This window comes from Macaca mulatta, chromosome 4, assembly GCF_049350105.2.
Source record: "Macaca mulatta isolate MMU2019108-1 chromosome 4, T2T-MMU8v2.0, whole genome shotgun sequence".
Classification (NCBI taxonomy): domain Eukaryota; kingdom Metazoa; phylum Chordata; class Mammalia; order Primates; family Cercopithecidae; genus Macaca; species Macaca mulatta.
The window spans coordinates 30,299,225-30,319,605 of NC_133409.1; the positions used below are offsets into that span (position 1 = coordinate 30,299,225).

At 41.9% G+C, this 20,381-nt stretch overlaps 1 protein-coding gene across 1 annotated transcript in view; it reads right to left on the minus strand.

Moving 5' to 3' along the window:
• HDDC2 (HD domain containing 2) overlaps positions 1 to 19,428 on the minus strand; it is a 49,379-nt gene extending 29,951 nt beyond the window's left edge. The window contains exon 1 of the mRNA XM_028846840.2: positions 19,372 to 19,428. Coding sequence (XP_028702673.2) covers positions 19,372 to 19,419 — 48 coding nt within the window. The 5' untranslated portion in view covers positions 19,420 to 19,428. The remainder of the gene's footprint in view (positions 1 to 19,371) is intronic.
• Positions 19,429 to 20,381: the final 953 nt, after the last annotated feature.

Genomic DNA, 20,381 nt, shown 5'->3' on the forward strand with positions numbered 1-20,381 from the left:
ATAAGAGCTCGTTCAGTTCATATTAACTTAAAATTGGTATATATGGCTCTTTCCTGATTCTGTAAGTACTTTAAAGTTTGGCTGAGTGCAAACAGCTCGCTCGTTTGAGCAAACTAATTATTAGGCAATTTTCCTAATTCTGCTTCTACAAGAGTGTCCTTATCACTTACTAAATACCCATTGTGTCTTTTTCCTTAATCCCCTGGGAGGAACCATCTATAGTCCTGTCCTGAAGGGAGTTCCTCCTTTGTCTGGTTGGACATTCAGATTTAGATCCCATTAGGAAACCTGCTGGGTTAAGGATTTTTGATAGGAAGGCTACGGGTTGTCAGTGGCCTCAGTGCTTTCAGGCTACGCCCTTGTTTACACTGAAAACAAGGTGGTATTGGAGTGTTTTAAGGTTACAGAGAAGGCCTTCAATTATCAATTAGAGGCTTTAACTGTACCCTGGCTTTTAAAGGAATAGGGTACACTGTTTTTTCTTTACTACTTCCATCTCTCTTTCTCTTTGACTTCTTCATTTCTCTCTTTCCGACTCCCTCTTTATCTCTCTCCTCCTCTCTTTTTTACTGACTCCCTCTTTGTCTCTCTCTCTTTCTGACTCCCTCTTTTTATTTCTCTGTTTCTTCCTCTCTCTCTCTCTTTCTCTGACTTTCCATCTCATTCCTGTCTGCTGCCTCTGCCAGTTGCTCATGCTGCTGTTCTCCCTTTCTCTTTCCCATTTTGATGGCTTTGGCAGTGTAATACTGCCACCTCCTTGGGTTTTTGCACTGCGTGCAATAATTCCATAATTTCCTTGTAGTAGTTAATGGAGGTTCCCCCAGAAGTTAGGAACTCCTTTTATTTCCATATTGCAGCACGGGCATGTAGGATTAGATAAGCATACTTGCTATTTGTATACACATTTATTCTTTTTCCTTTTCCCAGTTCTAAGGCTCAGGTAAGTGCCACTAGTTCTGCTAACCAGGCACTGGTCCCTGGGGGAACAGGCTTACTTTCAAGTACAGTTACATCACTAACTATGGCATAACCTGCCCTTCGTATCCCATTCTCCACAAATGAACTTCCATCGGTATATAAGTTAGGGTCAGGATTAGCTAAGGGGACTTCTAAGAGATCATCTTGGGTAGCATAAGTCTGGACTATAATTTGGTGGCAGTCATGCTCGATTGGTTCCCCATCCTCTGGGAGAAAAGTGGCAGGGTTGAGGGCCACATATGTACGCATTTGAAGCACCAGTCTCTCAAGGAGTAGCGCCTGGTATCTAAGTAGGCGGTTGTCTGATAACCATAAACTTCCTTTGGTACCTAGCATGCCATTTACATCATGAGTAGTCCAGACAGAGAGATGCTTTCCTTGTATTGTTTTGATAGCCTGTGACACTAAGACGGCCACCGCTGCAACTACCCATAAACAGTGAGGCCAGCCTTTTGCTACTACCTCAATTTCCTTACTTAGGTATGCCACTGGTTGTGGGGTTGTCCCACGAGTCTGAGTAAGGACTCCAAGAGCTATCCTTGCTCTCTCTCTGACTTATAAAGAGAAGTTTTGTCCTGTGGGAAGGCTTAAAGCTGGAGCTTGTACTAGGGCCTGCTTTAAGATTTTGAAGGCTGTTTCTGCCTCTGGTTCCTACTCTACTAGATGAGTATTTGCCCCTGGGTTTCCTTGATTAGAGTATAGAGGGACCTGGCTATCTCACTGTACCTGGGGATCCATAGTTGGCAAAAGCCGGTGATTCTAAGGAACTCCCACAACTGTTTTAATGTCTTAGGGTGAGGACAAGCCAGTACAGGCTGTATTCGTTCCTCGCTGAGGGCCCTGGTCCCTCTGGCTAAGATTAGGTCTAGATATTTAACCTGCTGTAAGCAAAGTTGGGCCTTCGACCTAGATGCCTTGTACCTTGATTAGCTAGAAAGTTCAAAAGATCTAGAGTAGCCTGCTGGCATGAGGCTTCCAAACCGGTAGCCAAAAGTAAATCATCCACATACTGAAGGACCAGAGTGCCTGGACTTGAGAAGTGGCCTAGATCTTGGGTCAGTGCCTTACCAAACAGGTGAGAGCTATCCCTAAACCCCTGGGGCAAGACCGTCCACATAAGTTGGGATGTGTGGTCTGTGGGATCCTCAAAGACAAAGAGAAACTGGGAGTCAGAGTGCAGGGGAATACAGAAGAAGGCATACTTGAGGTCCAGAACAGTGAACCATTCTGCTTCCTCTGGTATTTGAGAGAGCAGGGTATAGGGGATGGGTACAACTGGATATAGAGGAATTACCGTCTCATTGATGAATCTAAGATCTTGCAGTAGACTCCACTGACCATTTGGTTTTTGTACTCCTAGAATTGGGGTGTTGCAGGGAGTGCTGCATTTTCTTACTAAACCTTGAGCTTTTAAATGTTTAACAATATCCTGTAAACCTTTATGAACTTCAGGTCTTAAGGGATATTGCCTTTGATAAGGAAAAGTGGTGGGGTCTTTTAGCCTGATTTGGACTGGGTGGGCATTTTTTGCCCTACCAAATTGTCCTTCCAATGCCCAGACTTCAGGGTTGATTCCCTCTGCAAGTAGGGGGACAATGAATGGGTAACTTGTTCCCCATATTCATGTAGATAATAGCTCCAGCTTTGGCTAATATGTCTCTCCCTATTAAGGGTATGGGACTTTCAGGCATAACAAGAAAGGCATGTGAAAAGAGTAAAGTCTCCCAATTACAACTGAGGAGGTGGGGGAAATACCAGGTTACAGGCTGTCCCAGGATTCCTCAGATGGTAACAAACCTTGAGGACAGTCGTTTGGGACAAGAGATTAACACTCAGAAGGCTGCACCAGTATCCAGGAGGAAGTCAATTTCCTGGCCCTCAATGGTTAAGCATACCCGTGGCTCAGTGAGGGGGATGACATGAGCTGGCGCTTGCCCCAGGCACCCTCAGTCCTGTTTTTGGATCATCTGTTTGGGGGCTTCTGAACCAGAGAACCTTTGTCCTCTGGAGCAGTGGCACCTTCCAGCGATTGCCTTGGCATAGTGGACATGGATGAGGGGGTGGCTTGTTTCTCATTGGACAATCTTTTTTAAAGTGTCCTAGTAAACCACACTGATAACAAGCCCTACCAGGTGATTGGCCTGCTCCATTTTCTGTTCTTTCTGAACTACCAAGGATTTTTTGTCAGAGGGACATGACTAAGGCTGTGGCCTTTCTCTGATCTCGCTTTTAATTTTGGACCTGTTCCTCTTGGTCCCTATTATAGAACACCGAGGTTGCCAGGTTTAATAATGCCTCCAGATTTTGTTCAGGGCCCAGGACTTGCTTTTGGAGCTTTCTCCTGATATCTTTGGCTGATTGGGTAATAAACTTATCTTTTAGAATCAATTGACCCTTGAGTGATTCGGGTGACAGGCAGTATATTTTCTTAAGGCCTCCTGTAGCTGCTCAAGGAGGGCAGGAGGATTTTCTTCCTTTCCCTGAGTTATGGTGGACATCATTGAATAATTCATAGGCTTTTTCCTAATTCTCCTTAGTCCTTCTAGAACATAGGTCAACAGATGTTTATGACTGCAGTCCCCATGATTGGAGTCAAGGCCCCAGTGGGGATCCATACTGGGGATGGCTTGCTGACCGGTGGGGAATTTGTCCCTTTCTTCGGCTGTCATTCTATCATTTACTTGACTAAGATACCAAGTATTTCCAAACTCTCGGGCTGCAGCTAAAGCCACATTCTTTTCATTAAAGGCCAGGGTTTGATCTAACAGTAGCATGACATCTCTCCAAGCGAGGCTGAAGGTTTGCCCTAGACCCTGTAGGACATCTATGTATGAATCACAATCATCTGAAAACTTCCCCAGGTCTGCCTTGCTCTGCTTTAAATCAGAGAGGGAGAAAGGGACATGTACCTGGGTTGGGCTAAATTCCCCTCCCCCTACAGCTTGAAGGGCACATAACGGATAGCCTGGGCAGAGGTTTCGTGGTTCTTTGGAGATTTCTTTGCTTATTTCCTTTGAGGCAGGGGAGATTAGAGGAAGATTATCATTAATAGGAAGGGGAGCTATATGGAGGCTAGGATATGGGGGTAAGCTGAGAGGTCCTTCTATGGGATGTAAATTGCAAGCTTTGCATAGTTGTGTATTCTCCTTCAATGAAAAGAAAGCTTGGACATAAGGTATTTCACTCCATTTACCTTCCCTCTTACAGAAAAGGTCAAGCTGCAGGATAGTATTGTAATTTGTACTTCCTTCAGGTGGCCATTTTTCCCCATCAGAGAGAGAATATTGGGGACAGGCCATAGGCAGAAAAAAATGAGCCACCTCTTTTTCAGGGTTTGCAGGTCAAATTGGTCTTAATGGCTTAGGATGCATTTCAAGGGTGAGCACGTTGATGCTAGAGTGTTTCCCATCTGAAAGACAAAACTTCCCGCGGTTTTGGTTTGTTTTCTTTCTCCCCCTGCCCAAGAACCCACAATGGTCCCTGGACCCTGCTGATCGGAATAGTTGCGCTCACCAAAGCAGCAGCAACCCCTGCCCAAGAACCTGCAATGGTCCCTGGACCCTGCTGATCGGAATAGTTGAGCTCATTGATGCAGCAGCAGCAACACTAGTTTTCCTCCCAGACCACAAGGAAGACCAAGGAAAGTCGGATTTAGTGGCCCTTACCGACACAGTCTCGAAAACCTGCACCCTTGCCTGTCCTCCTAGACCACAAGGAGGACCAAGAAAAATCGGATTTAGTGGCCCTTACTGACACATTCTCGAAAACCTGTTAGAGTCCTAAGCATTCTCCTGTTAGTATTGGAACCTTACCCGTGTCCTGTAAAGATGTTAGGCCCCAAAAACGAAGTGGAGGGCCATACCCTGAGGGAGGGAAGGGATCTCCAGAGTTGGAAGAGTGACGCCTTTTGTCCACACTTATAGGAATAGGAAGGATAAAATTTCTGAGGCTTCCCATATTCTAGCTTCAGGAATAGCTTTTGTTAGCCCTGCTTGTCTGAGGAGGGATCCTAAAACTCCAGATAGTCCCCCCTATGACGGGGCTTTGGGAAAAATTATGTCTTTCTGATTGGCGAGCCCGGGTGCCTAAAGAAGGTAGCAAAGTCCTGGAGTTTATACTAGAAATCATTCTTACAGGAGAAACTAGAAAAGCACCAGAGACGGAGTGGTTTTTAGAACCAGGACTAGCCTCAGAGAAGAGAGGTGAGAAGAAGTTTGTCTGGCAGGCATTAGGACCCAGGAGGCAAAGGTCAGGGTAGATAGAATAGAATAGAGCCTCCCTTGGCCAACATGCCTTTGAGAGTTCCGCTCATGGCCGCACGATCAACCAACTTGCTGTCGGGACCCTGGAGTTGAACGGCTTTCCTCTCTGTTGACCCTTGGCTCAGCCCAGAAATACAGGAAAAGCAAAAGCCGGTTCCAGGCAAACCAATGATCCCAACTCCAAAGAGTCGGGGGTTGTTAGAGAGCCCTTTCCCAGAAAGCCCGACACCTGTGTCTTTAGTCCAGTGGCCGCACTAGTCGCTTTTAACTGGCCGACACATGCCCGGTATTTAGCCACCGAATTCTAAGGAAAAATAGGACAGAATAGCAAGCACAAGGAGTCCGATGGTACTCACCGTTTGGCGATAGGCGATAGTCTCACCGCTTGGCAATAGGTGATAGTCCATTCGTGGTCACCAAAATGTGTACAGAATTGGTGGGTTATTGGTCTTGCTGACTTCAAGAATGAAGCCGCAGACCCTCGCGGTGAGTGTTACATTCTTAAAGATGGTGTGACCAGAGTGTGTTCCTTCAGATGTTCAGAAGCCTCCGGAGTTTCTTCCTTCCAGTGGGTTCGTGGTCTCTCTGGCTTCAGGAGTGAAGCTGCAGATCTTCTCGGTGAGTGTTACAGCTCTTAAAGGTGGCACATCTGGAGTCATTCGTCCCTCCTGTCCGGAGTTGTTCCTCCCTGCTAGTGGGTTCGTGGTCTCGCTGGTTTCAGGAGTGAAGCTGCAGACCTTTGCAGTGAGTGTTACAGCTCATAAAGGCAGCATGGACCCAAAGAGTGAGCAGCATTGAGAGATTTATTGTGAACAGCAAAGAACAAACCTTCCACAACTTGGAAGGGGACTGCAGCTGCTGGATCAGGCAGCCTACTTTTATTCCCTTATCTGACCCCACCCACATCCTGCTGATTGGTCCATTTTACAGAGAGCTGATTGGTCCATTTTGACAGGGTGCTGATTGGTGCATTTACAGTCCTTTAGCTAGACACAGAGTGCTGATTGGTGCATTTACAACCCTTTAGCTAGACACAAAAGTTCTCCAAGTCCCCACCCAACCCAGAAGCCCAGCTGGCTTCACCTCTCAAGGGCACTTGCCACAGGACTTTGCAGCACCTAGCCCAGGCATTAGGGTAGCCCAGAGAGAGCTTGTCCCCAATCAAGCCCAGCAGGCACCAGCTGGCCACAAAAAGTGCAGGGCTTGCCAAGCCCACGCCCACCCGGAACCCACGCCAGCCCATGAGCGCTGTTCAGCCCGGGCTCCCACCCACGCCTCTAAGGGCTCCTCAAGCGTGACTAGAGTGGAGGCGGAGGCTGAGGAGGCACCGAGAGCAAGCAAGTGCTGTTAACATGTAGTCACTTCTCAGTGGGAGGTGATTGGATCATGGTGGCAGACTTCCCCCTTGCTGTTCTTGTGAAAGTGAGTGAATTCTCATGAGATCTGGTTAATGGAGTGTAGCACTTTCCCCCTTTGCTCTCTTTCTCTTCTCTTCCACCAGGTGAAGACAATGCCTGCTTCCCCTTCACCTTCTACCATGATTGTAGGTTTCTGCATCCATGCTTCCTGTACAACCAATGAAATCTCTTTTGTTTATAAATTACCTAGTCTCAGGTAGTTCTTTATGGCAATGCAAGAATGGACTAATACAAGGAGAAAAAAGGCATGGAATCGGTTTTTTGAAGACTGGTTCAGCAACAACATTAAATATGACTAAGAACCGAATAAATGCCAAGGATATTGGGGCTTGTATTAAACGTGGTTAGGATAATGACCTGGAAGCCATTTTTATGATAGTAAGTGGTGCTAAATAAAGGAAATACCAAGCCAGGTATGGTTTGTGCCTTTATCCCAGCTACTCGGGAGGTTTAGATGGGAGGATCACTTGATGCCAAGAGTTTGAAACTGCAGTGAGTTATGATCACTCCAGCTTGGGAAACAGAACCTGTCTCTAAACAATTAAAAATTAAAAAATGGAAAGATAAAAGATAAAAAAAGAAGGATCAAGAATCAGAAGCAAAGTCAGTCCACTGGAGGAACACAAAAGCAATGACCAAAAAGATCCAGGAGGATAAGGAAGATGAGGATGTTGGATTTGCAGAAGGATGTAATAAGGGGCTTTCTAGAGATTGCTGCCATGAAGCAATGGGGCTGCAAGCTAACTGGTGAATGTGCAGTGTAACCCTTCTGGTTCCTTGTAAGCAGCCTTGTCTTCTTTTGCCAACAATGCATTGATTTGCTTTGAGCTCCTCCTGATTCATGCAGGCTTGATTTAGTCTCCATGGGTATTTCTGTCTGTATTTGCAACTTTCTTTGCGAAATACATGTGAGTTATCTTAACTTTGTGTAGAGAGCTGTAAAGAATTTCTCCAGTTTCCTAATTGATCAGAAGTTGGAAGACGTCAAGTTGCTGAAAAATTATAAATTGAGTATAAGTAGTTTTTGAGGGACATTCTTTAAAGATGATATGAATTTTTGGAGGGGACATTACTATCTAAAAATAAATTGTTATTGCGAAAACTCAAAATGCAGTGCCAACTTCTTGCTTTTGTAAACTGCATATGTACATCAGGGTTTGTAACATGATTTACTCCTACTATATCATTAAAGACACCAAGATGTTTGACTCTAGTAGGTAGACTAGTAGCCTCTTAAGGATATCTGTGGTAATTTTTCCAGAACTTGTAAATATTTCTATATTACATGGCAAAGGAGAATGGTAGCAAATGGAATTAACTTTGCTAATCAGCTGAACTTAAAATAGGGAGATTATCCTGGATTATCCCAATGAGTGAGATGTAATCTCAAGGGTTCTTAAAGGTGGAAAAGGGAAGAAGAAGAGTGAATGCCAAAGAGATGTGATGGAATAAAGACTCAACTGACCATTGCTGGCTTTGAAGATGGAAGGGGCCATAAGCCAAGGAATGCAGGCAGACTCTAAAGCTGAAAAAGACAGGAAAATTAGATTGTCCCTTAGAGCTTCCAGGAGGGATTGCAGTGTGGCCTGCCCCTCGATTTTAGTTTAATGAGGCACATTTTGACCTCCAGAGCTGTAAGATAATAAGTTTGTGCTAAGTTTATGGTAATTTGTTACAATAGTAATAGGAAACTAATATAGTGGATAATCATATTGAATGTCCTGAATCCCTTTTTACCAAATACCCTTCCTTTCCTTTTCTGCTGAGAAAGGGAAATTGGCAAGCCTGTTTCTATTTCACAAAACCAAAGACATATTTCAATGATGTGTGGGTCAAGCATCTTCCTCTAGCATTCGGTTAGAGGAAATAAGAATCAATTTATTTCCACAGAAGGTGGTTCCACTTTAAAGCAGTGAGCAAGGAAGGAGATTTGGCACAATGTACTTGAGTCAATTGAAAGGAAAGATGTTTGAAATTAGAAGACTCTCATTAGAGGGATTCTTTACTTGGACCCATATACACTTTAGGGGAACCTGTGGATACCCTGAAATTGTCTACAAACTGTGTTGCTTATGAGAATTTTTTTTGTTTAGAAGATTCTTAAAGTGGTCTGTTGCCAGAACAGGGGCAAAATCTGCCACTATTGGGAAAGCTGCTATGTATCTGTGATGTAGCACACAAAACTCTGGACTCAGAGTGATAATAATCAAAGGTACAGCTGATTGAGCCTCTGTTAGTGTGAAGCATTGTTACATCTCTCATCTTGTTTTATTCTCTCAGTATCACTCCAAGGTGTTAATGATTCCACATTTCAGATGAGGAAACTGAGGTGCACCAAAGCTGAAGAATTGGCCTCAGTTTTCAGAGCCAGGAAACGGTGCAAGAACTGAAGCTCTAGCCTGTCTCCTTCCAAATCTTTCTTTTTGTGACACTTGGTACTCCCCAGTGGCTATTAGTACCCACTTCTTAATGTTGTGGAAATTCAATGAAATTACATGTCTGAAATGGATTTTGTAAATTTATTTATGTGAAAAATTGGGCAAGAAAATAGGTAGAGGTAGATGGATCTGAGAAATTTTGTCAGAAAACATTCATAAGTACTTTCTGAGAGATGACTAAAGAGTAGAGATCAAGTCTCACCAAAAATCCAAGTTCTGTTTTTTTTTCCTTTAAGCAAGGAAGAAGTGCTGCACCAGCCTGCTGCATCTTCCTTGATAAAAACGGTTGAATATGGTTTACATCAGTTATTCTCGACCCAGGTTCCTTTTATCCAAAAGGGACATTTGGCAATATCGGAATACATTTTTGGTTGTCGCAGAAATGGGGCAGAGAAAGGGAGGAGCAAATAAGAGGCAGAGGCCAGGGCTGCTGTTAAAATTCTTGCAGAGTACATGACAACCTTCTGCAACAAAGAATTATCCAGCACAAAACACCAATAATGCTAAGATTAGGAGACTGCACTCTATATGTTTAAACATAAAATGCTTAAAATTACATTCCTTACATCATCAATGAATTATAATCAGGAGAAAATTGATGCTATGTTTATATTAAAATGAAAGAGTTATAAGGTAAACAAATAAGTTTCACATAGTATCTCCTCTTTTAATTAGTGTAGAAAAGCTCTCGAGCTTACCCCTGACAGACTGGAAAGATGAGAGGAATTAGAGGATGGCTTTGATCATTTATGTAACTAGGTTATAGTAGAGAAATGCAGCTCAAAGAAGATAAGTGTAGGATATTAAGTCTGGGAGCACAGGAACATTACAAAAGGAATGTTTGTTCAAGGGAAAGAGATTGGGCTTTGTTCTATTTTGCCACTTTCTTGCCTGTGGCAAAGTATTGCAGCACAGCAAAAAAAAAAAAAAAAAAAAAAAAAAAGGTCAAAGGGTGCATACTACTTTCCCCATAAAATCAGACGTTCACTAAAGAGCCAACGGAGGTCTTTCTGTTCAAAGGAGCAGCAGCAGAGTGAACCAAGTCTCTGGTGGCTGAGAGTGATGGTGAAGACTTTGCTCTACAAAAGACGGGGCTTCCTTCCAGTTAACTTGAAGCTAAGCAAGGACAGTTTGGCCTTCAGGCTCGAAACCAATCACCATTAACAGATGTGTTAGAGCCACCTCTGGACACATCTGACTTACAGAGTGGAGAGGTTCTGCATATATAAAGACAACGTTACTGTTTTATCTTGTTTTAATTCTCTGAGTCCATAATCTCTTACACCAGTGTTTTAGTGAGCCTTCAGAGCTTCTCCATGGATGACCATCTTCAAAGACTACAGATTTTCATAATTGTATAACAGGCTTTAGCTACCCTACAACCCCATTTTTATTCTATGGGATAGACTGGAACTTTTATCTTTACAGAGTGACCAAAGCTACAGTTTGACTCTGCTTATCTACATGCATCATAAGGAATAAGGCAGGGTTTCAGGTGAATTTCACAGAGGACTTTGAGGTCTGCCACTGCCTCTGGCAGCTGTTATGTGATGAATCTCAGATGTCTTAGACCTGGTGGCATAATCCTTCTCCAAACAGAGAAAAAGAAATGAAACAATGGCATACACTCAGTAGTAGCATTTTCCTGTTATACAAAGGAATATAGTTACTCCTCAAAAACAGCAGCAAAGTTAAGTAATACACCGAATGAGTTACATGAAACGAGAACTAGGAAACATTTCTGAAAATATTCAGTTTCCAATCATTTGGAATATTTCTTCTTCTAACCAAAGGAAATGCTGTTGTTGTTGTTGTTCTAGTGCATTTCTAAATATTAAAGAGTAGATATACATTTTGCAGCAAAATCTTAGTTATCCTAGAGGCCAAAATTCCAGTGATATCATGCATCTGGGATGGCATAGAAACCAGAAAATTAAAGGGGGGGAAGAGTTAAAAGTATGTCTAACAGAAAAAAAAATCTAGAGCATCCAGCAGTAAAACCATCGAACCAAAACAGGATTTGAATTTTGCCCAAATGACACTTGGCACTTAGTGGTCCCTTGGTTTGATGTCCAGAAAAGATAAAGCTGCTGAAATGTTATAAGAGTCATAAAAGTCAAACCATGTCAGCATGCAAGCCAAGAAGTGTAGATGTGTGGTGGAAAAGAGAAGAAAATAAGGAAGGGGAATGGCAAACAACAAAGGCAACAAGTGGGGGAATATTGCAAGTAACAGATTTTGACACAAGGAAAAAAATTAAATAAAAGGGCAGCTACTAAAATGGCAATGTTTGCTGCACTAAAAGTACAGGACAGTTGGGCACTCTCATTGAAGGGACAGGAGTTGTAGGAGTGGCCAAGAGTTTCAGGGAGCGAGTACAAGAAGTATTTATATGACAATGATAATATCTTTCTTTACACAACACCTATTGTGCCAGGCCCTTTGCTGTGATCTCTACCTTATCATTTGAATCCATACAACCCTGCAGAATGCATTATCTGCTTTCCACAGGTATGGAAACAGCATAGAAAGGTTAAATAACTTGCCCAATGTTCCACATCTGTGTCAGGACTTAAACTTTGTTAACACCATGGATTATATATTTTCCAGTACCTGCATGGTCTCCTGGATTTTCCAAAATTGAAATGTGGAGATTCTGACAATCATTAGGGTCTTCTGTGTGGGGATAACACTTCAATTGGAGAGGAGCTATGCTAGAATGTTACACTGTCATGTAAATACTGGGTGAATCTGAGGTGGCTGTCTTGCCAAGGAATCATATTTTAGAGCTTGCAAGGTAATACTGAGCAGAAATGTTATTCTATATAAAGTGCATATCAAGAAATATGTGTGTCTTTGGTTCATCCTGATTGAAAAGACAATTTTCTTAGCTTATATGTTAGGCAAAGTTGCATTTTTGATGACTGCCCTTGTCATTTCAAAGTGGGACTTGACTTTAGAAAGTGGAAATACCAAATGACAAACCATAAAGTTGTAGAATTCTCTCACTTTTTGGAACTGCATTTCTGATTTCATAGAGGATTTCTCAAGCAGTTTTATCATGATGGTGATACTAGACAGAAAGATTCTTAAGGGTAGACACTGTGTCTGATCCATCTTTTATCTCCAGAACCTAGAACCCAGTATGGCCTCCTCTAGACATGGTGATAAGAAAATTGTGGTGATGGTGGTGGATTTAGAAAGGAGACACATTTCAGGGACAGAATCACCTTGTCCAAAGGCAAGGAAGTGTGCACCATCAGGTGTTTGTAGAGCATCACAAATCAGGAGCTCAAAAATGTTCATTTAGCTGGGCCCAGTGGCTCATACCTGTAATCCCAGCACTTGGGAGGCCAAGGTGGGTGGATCACCTGAGGTCAGGAGTTTGATACCAGCCTGGTCAACATGGTAAAAACGTGTCTCTACTAAAAATACAAAAAATTAGCCAGACATGGTGGCAGGTGCTTGTAATCCCAGCTACTTGGGAGGCTGAGGCAGGATAATTGCTTGAACCCGGGAACCAGAGGTTGCAGTGAGCTGAGATCACACCATTGGACTCCATCCTGGGCAACAGAGTGAGACTCTGTCTCAAAAAAAAAAAAAAGTTCATTTAATGAATAAAACCAATATATTTGGGAGATGTTTCCCAAGTTCCATAAAAATAGATGCTGCTGGTCCAAGGGTTGTGACTTTTCTTTTCTTTTCTTTTTAAGATGGAGTTTTGCTCTTGTTGCCCAGGCTGGAGTGCAATGGCGCAATCTTGGCTCACCACAACCTCCACCTCCCAGGTTCAAGCGATTCTCCTGCCTCAGCTTTCCAAGTAGCTGGGATTACAGGCATGCACCGTCACACCAGCTAATTTTGTATTTTTAGTAGAGATGGGGTTTCTCCATGTTGGTCAGGCTGGTCTCAAACTCCCGATCTCAGGTGATCCGCCCACCTCCACCTCCCAAAGTGTTGGGATTACAGGCACGAGCCACCGTGCTCGGCCAGGTTGTGACATTTCTATAAAGCAAGCATATTCAGGACTGTGACACACCTGTCCCTCTCTTATCCCATGTCCAGGTGAGGCTAGGGTGGCAGGGAGTTGGGGAGAAACCATGTTACACTGCCAGAGATAATTCTTCCTTGTCTCTAAGGCCAGGGCACATTTATTGCCAGAGCCACAGCTGAACAACATCTGTTCTCTTCTAACTTTCTGTTTCTCCCCATTCTCTTCATTTGAGCTTTTAAACTGCTTTTAAAACAGGAGCCACAATGGCCCTGTATGTGCCTTCAGCTGTTTCTAATTCTCTCCCAGGCCCACTCTCTCCCAATAAATGACACATTGTAGAAGGTGTTTTATAGCCTGACTTGTTAATAGAGCCAGACCATTCTGTTACCAAACCAAACATGGCAATCAAGGTTAAAACACAAAATCACCAAAAGCTGAGTGAGATAAACATAGAACTGTTTGTCATCTATAAAAGAAGGAGCTAGACCATCTAATTTAAAAAATGCTTCTAATTCTAAAATTCTAACCTTTAAAACAAGATTCCCTCACAGTTGAAGCACACACGGCTTTATACTTGGGCTATTGGAGTTTTTTCCCTATTGGTGGGCTTAGTTTCCCTCCATAGATTCTACTATAAAGAAGTGAATGAATAATACAAGGATAGTTAAATCTGCTCATTTTCTCTTTCCTAGGGATTTAGGACTGAATCAGATAATGTCTGTAGAGCACTTTAGGACTCCTCATTCAACACCATTGAGTGTAAAAGATAATTGTCAGCAAGTAGCTTCAGAAGCCACCATCAGATAAAACATTTTTCCTTATGCTTTCATAATTAATGATAAGCATTCCCCACCACCCACCCTGCCGGCCTTTTCAGACTGGGGAAAGAGAATTCTGAATGGTGATCAAGGCCACATTTTAACTTGCAAATGTCAAGAAGAATCTCATCATTCTTTGTTATTTTTGATTGATTAATATATTAGTTAATTGCTGACGAGTTGCTAATGAGCTAATTTATATGCACAGAGAGGATCTAACTATGACATAGGAGTAGCATGCAAAGTTGCAAAGCGCTGCTAAACAGATCATGGGTGCTGGCCATGGCACCTCTCAGGGCAGGTTAGAGAGAAGAGTGTGGAAACATTGTGCCTATCTTCCCACCTACTCAATAAAGACAAGAGGGAAAACACATGGAGGCTCCTTTGGTCGTGAACGCCTCACTGCTAATTAGCCACCTGTAGTATTACAAGACGACCACTAAGTGGCACCATCTCATTAGTGTTCTCTTTTATCAGGCTCAAGAAACCTGCTGGGCCTTCTCTTCTGGACCACGGAATACATTTATTGTTCTGTGTTGGCTGATTTGGGTTTAGCAAAAGGGATCTGCTTTCATCATGCCCCTCCGTTTTTTTTTTTTCTCCTTTCCCATGGTTTTCTTGGGAATCTGAGCCAATACTTAGGCATATGCATAGAGATGAAGGCCATCGTACTGGCAATAACCATAATAGACAACTTAAAGACGACGAATACTGATAGTGAGCTTTTTAATTTGTTTGTAGAGATGAGTTCCCACTATGTTTTCCAGGCTGGTCTCAAATTCCTGGCCGCAAGCGATCATCCTGCCTCAGCCTACCGAAGTCCTGGGATTACAGGCATGAGCCACTGCGCTTGGCCTTTTTTTTCTGCAACAATCCCCGAAAGCCTGATTTTTTTTTTATATTTGTAAAAAATAGTGAGCTTTAATTGAAGGCTTTTGTTTATATACTGGGGGCTTTCCAGATATTATTTCCCAAACTCATCGGCGCTCTGTAAGGTTGCCTACATTCTGTGAGCAAAAAAGCTGAGATTCAGAGAATTAAAGCAAACTTTTCAAAGATACCCAACGAGAGTGGAAGTGAGACAAAACAGGAGTCCAAGCTTACGCAATGTCAGAGCATTAATGATCTTTAAATCATTCATGTGACATAAATATTAGGTATAGTGAGAAAAGAGAAAAAGTCTAACCCTTTGTGAAGTTCAAAATCAGAAAAGGGAAAATAGAGTAAATGAACCAAATTGTTTGTAATACAAAAAAAATGAGTTATGTATGAAATCCATAAAGTTTATAAAGGGAAATTATTGAGGACACTTATTAGGTACATGCCTCCAGTCCAGGAGACATCTTGAACCAAATCTTCTCTTGAAGTAGAATTTTTCTGAAAGGGACAGAGCTCTGAAGATGTGAGTGAGGAAGTTAGAATAAAAAATATATATTCTCAGGTTTAGCCCTCAAACTCTTGAATCTTTAGAGAAGATGATTTTGTTTCATGACACATTAACTTGTTCTATGTTATTTGAGGTGACATCTTAGCTCTGTAAATAAGTAAAGGAGATCTAAGTAAATGTTTCAAGGGATAACAGGTCAAACTCTCCTAGATTGATTATCCCCCAGAACCATAGGAAAAGCAAGAGCCAGGAATCTCATAATGTGAAGACAAACTAACATTGATGTGTTATGGGCTTGACCTCCCACTTCGTGTCTTGCATGCATCACTGTACTTATAACAACCCAACAAGGTATCTAGAATACTACATTCATATTCCATCAGGATGTTGAACTTAGGCAAGTTCAGCACTCACCAGAGGTCACACAGCTAGTGAGTGGTGAAGCTGGGATTCCATCCAAATTGGCAGGTCAAAGAGCTTGGCTTTTAACCTTTAAATACACCGCCTCCACTTGGCATGCTACATGGTGGTGAGCAAATGCTCTGGTCATTGTAATACTAACTTAAACTTGATTTATATTTCAAAGAAGTTTCAAGTACATTATTGAATTTGATGCTAAGAACAATCCAATGAGAAAGGCAGTTTAGATTTTCTTATTATCACACTTGCCCTCTAACATGTATGCATGTGCACACACACACACCTCCCAGGAGAGTTTAAGTGACTTGGGTTAAACCACAGAGCTACTAAGTGGTTGGCCCTGAACTTGAAGCTAAATGTTCTCATCCTCAGCCTACTACCTTTCTCCTGTGACAGCAACACCACTTTATAGTAAAAAAAAATAAAAAAATTAAAAAAAAAGAGGTAAAATTTCCTCCATGTCACTCAAAACATGACATTATCTCCAAAAGTTTCTGTTAAAAGTTAGGCAAGTGGCCAGGTACAGTGGCTCTCACCTATAATCCCAGCACTTTGGGAGGCCGAGGTGGGTGGATCACTTGAGGTTATGAGTTTGAGACCAGCCTGGCCAACATGATGAAACCCCATCTCCACTAAAAACACAAAAATTAGCTGGGCATAGTGGTGCGTGCCTGTAGTCCGAGCTACTCACGAGGCAGAGGCAGAATCGCTTGAACCCGGGAGGCAGAGGTTGCAGTGAGCCGAGATCGCACCACTGCACTCCAGCCTGGGTGACAGAGTGAGATCCTGTCTCAGAAAATAAATAAATAAATAAAAAGGCAAGTTACTTAGAAAATGTTATATGAACATCAAATCATATTAATACATACAGGTGTATATTTTAAATCACTTAAAAGCTCCCTATAAAGAAGAATCTAAAACTGCTTTTTCAAAATTTTTGCATGAATAAATTCAGACACATGTGCAGTGATTTACATAAGTTTATTCAGAAATCAACATCTGTGTTTTGTGTGTGTGTTATGGATAGAGAGATTTGTACTTTATTAGCACTAGCCACATACAACAAATGTATAAAGATAAAATATCTATTTAGATACAGTCTAAGATATCACAATTAGTTTTTATTTAGTCTCAATTTTCCGGTATCCTCCAAGCTGTAAAATCCTGGGAATCCAAAGAAAAGAGTTCAAAAGAAAGGGCCTGAGGGCAGCAGTCAGTGACTGGGGAGTCAACAGGGGTGTCGTAGAAAGTCATTGCACCACTCTGAACCCCACATTCCTCACCGATAACGCAAAGGGCTTAGAAGAACTCAAAGATCTCTAAAATGCTAAGGAATAATTCTTAACCTTGATAAAGTTTGAAGACTTGTTTTACTCTGTAAGGATCTACATTTTTAAATAAGTAGCTAAGAATTTTCTATTACCCTCTTTTAGTAGCGGATTCATAGATAGTGCAAAACTATTGACACGGAAAACTCAGGGCTATTTTTCAGAGCCCAGGTTTATCCACCTCCTGTGCGCTTCCACTAAAACAGACACAATGTACAGTCTCAGGCACTTTCTCACTGTTTAATACAAAAGTAATTGGGTGAAGAGCAATGAGAAAATACCAGTGACAAGACGATTCACTCTTCCACTGGCCAATGGTTCCTCGGATTTTGGCCCACAGGGGGCCAGTTTGATTCACTGCCGAGAGGTGGCGCTCTTGACCAAAATATCTTCACATCAACACTGATGGTCTTGCCCTGTGTGGGCACTGAGGCTTCCCACTTTATGACTTCCTTATAATAGGCCACAGATGTTCAGTGTAAATGACTGTGCAACACATTGATATCAAAAAATGATTATCACCGTACCGCATTCCCTTGGATGATGAATGTTCAGAATTACACAGGAGCAGGAAAAAGGAAGAGGAAGAGGGCAAAACCTCAAAAGACTTCCAATGTTTCAAGAAAATGTTGGACTTTTCTTGTGCGCCACTATCAAGCTTATTTCAAAATTTGGTTTCCAAATTACCATGGCAAAGAGGTGAGGTGAAAAGGTTTTGCTGTCTGCAGGCGGAAGGCATCTTTGTGCTGATATGTGCCAGCATTCATATGTGCCAGCTCTAGAGAAAGAGACCCAAGTACGCAGAGACTTTCAAATGTACAAGTATTATTCTTAGTAATAAACCCCAAATTATTATACATAGAAATTTAAACTTTAGGATTTAATAAACTCTAGTTCAAATTTAACAGAATCCTCAGACAGCAAGGCATAAGGATTTGTTTCCCTGATTTAAACTGATGATATGACAGCATGCATGTCTTTATACCCTCCAAATCATGAATCTTTTCGTGGCCACAAAATAAAACATGTTAGGGTTTTCTCTTGGCCTGGGGACAAACTGGCTGCCCTTCTGTTAGTCCCATAGATCGGGTCAACTCTCTATGGATATACCAGTACCCCCAGTTTCTGTCTGTCATGACAACTCACCTCGGACAATGCTTCATACTATTAGATAATTCTTATATTAAAACAAAATTTGTTTCCCTGAAGTTTTTATTTTAATTCATAAACAGGACAATACTTTAAGATTTTTTTGAGCATCTGCCATGTGCCAGTCCCTGTGAGGGCTTAGGAACAAAAAGACGAGGAAGTTACATGTAGTTTACCTGATCTTATGGAATTTATAGTCCATTTCCCTAGTTCTCTGAATTTTTCCATCCTAATGCCCCTAAGAAATAGATCACATTCCCATTGTAACAGAGGCACTCTACAGCAGGGATATTAGCATCTCAGCAGAGAAAGAGATTATAACCTGAGGAAGTCCCCAAGTGACTCTACTTACCACATGCCCCTCTTCCAGAATCACTGTTCCAATAGCTCTATATTCCTATAGAAGTTTAATCCTACATCAACAGGGTGGCAGGTCAAATATCTGAAGACAATCATTATGCATCTTCTCCCCCAACCCCTCAATTTTTGCATCTTCAGGCTTAACATGCCACAGAATTCAAACTATGATGATTGTGTTCTTGAAGAAAAGACTGACTGAAAAAAAGCTATTGAGAACAGCTGTAAATGCATTTACATCTGTAGTTAAATGGAACTGAATCTATCAGGCAGAACCAATAGCTGAGCAGGAGAAAAGGTGATGAGAAGACAGAAGCCTGGGCTACCTGCAGTGCACCGAAATGTCGCCCAAAATGAGCAACCAAAAATGCGAGGAACGTGGAGAAGACAAGGCGGACGCATTGTCCCACCATCTTGTCTTTCTTCATTGTAAGACACAACAATAGATTGTTCCTTGTTGGGGGTTGGAAAGGAAGTATTACAGAATAAAGCATATTCTGTACGGATTGGTCAAACTTAAGATTTAAAGCGAGAGACAGAGAAAGAGGAGGAGGGGGAGGAAGAGAAGAGGAGAAAAAAGAAATGCTAGGATAAAAATCATTCCCCCTTATAGAACTGGAATGTGTATAATGTAAAGAGACAGTTGCATTAAAGCATTAGGCCTCATGGCCTGATTAACATCATTTGATCTTTTCCTATTGAAAAGACCCTATGTGTTTCCAAAGGCAGTGCCTTTTTAAATAAAACCAGAAGTCTGGGTGAGCAGAAAGCTGTTAGAAGAGAAAGCAACTTGTTTTATATTTAATCATCTTTTTATCCTACCTGCTTCATCATCTTCAGTTTCCTTCTCTCTGTCAGTAGGGGCTGCATGTGAAGTTAAAAATCTAGGCTCTCGGAGATCTAATATGACAAAAATCAACAAATAAAAAATCACTATGACCTAAATTGGTCAGATCAGACTTTTGGGCTGCCTGCCTCCAGGAGCCTTTTTTTTTTTTTTTTCTGTTTCTTTTTCTTTCTGATTTTTGTTTCTTTTTTCATCTTTTATTCTCCCTCCTCTCAGCTATTTAGCTAACAATCACCAGGTGATTTCAGTGAGATTGATTAGCACACCATTATACCCGTGTTTTTTTGTGTGATTTACTTTTTATCTGGCTTTTCTACATTCTTTTGCAAGTTTCTGGTGAGATTAGCGTTCCTCCTGAATTTGAGAGTGACCACCAGAAAGCCAGAATTTTCCATTGAGCAGTTTGGTGCAGCATTTTGGTGGGGGCAACTGGAGCATCTCCACATCCATGCTGTCATCTCAGGGTGGTTGGGCTAAGAGATGGGGAGGGCTTCTGGTTGTTTGAGAGGACAGAGCAGTCGTCGTAACTGGTTCAGTCTCTGTGGCCCATTCAGCTCCTGGCATCGCTGCCAAGCCAGCCAACAAAGGACCATTGTAATCCTGACGGTTTCCCAGCAATGACCGGACAGGCGCAGACCACCAACCAGCTCATTTCACTTACACTGTTCACAAGTGAGACCATGAATGGAAAAAAGTCAATGGCAAAAATCCCACATCCTGCTAAAGTTGGTATGTGGACACTTTTCTAGGGAGTGAGTCTGCCTTCAAGCTGGTAATCCTCATACCTGTTTTCTTTGTTTGTTGTTTTTAAGTACAATTAGCTTGAATGATAATGCAAAATGCTTGTAGAAGCCTACCAACAATTAGGTTTGAGTTAAAAAAAAATAAGAATATAGCATTCAATACTTTGGAAAACAATGTATAATAAAAATAAAATGCCATAAATGTAAAGCAAAATTAAGACAAGTTTTGAGGATAAAAAACA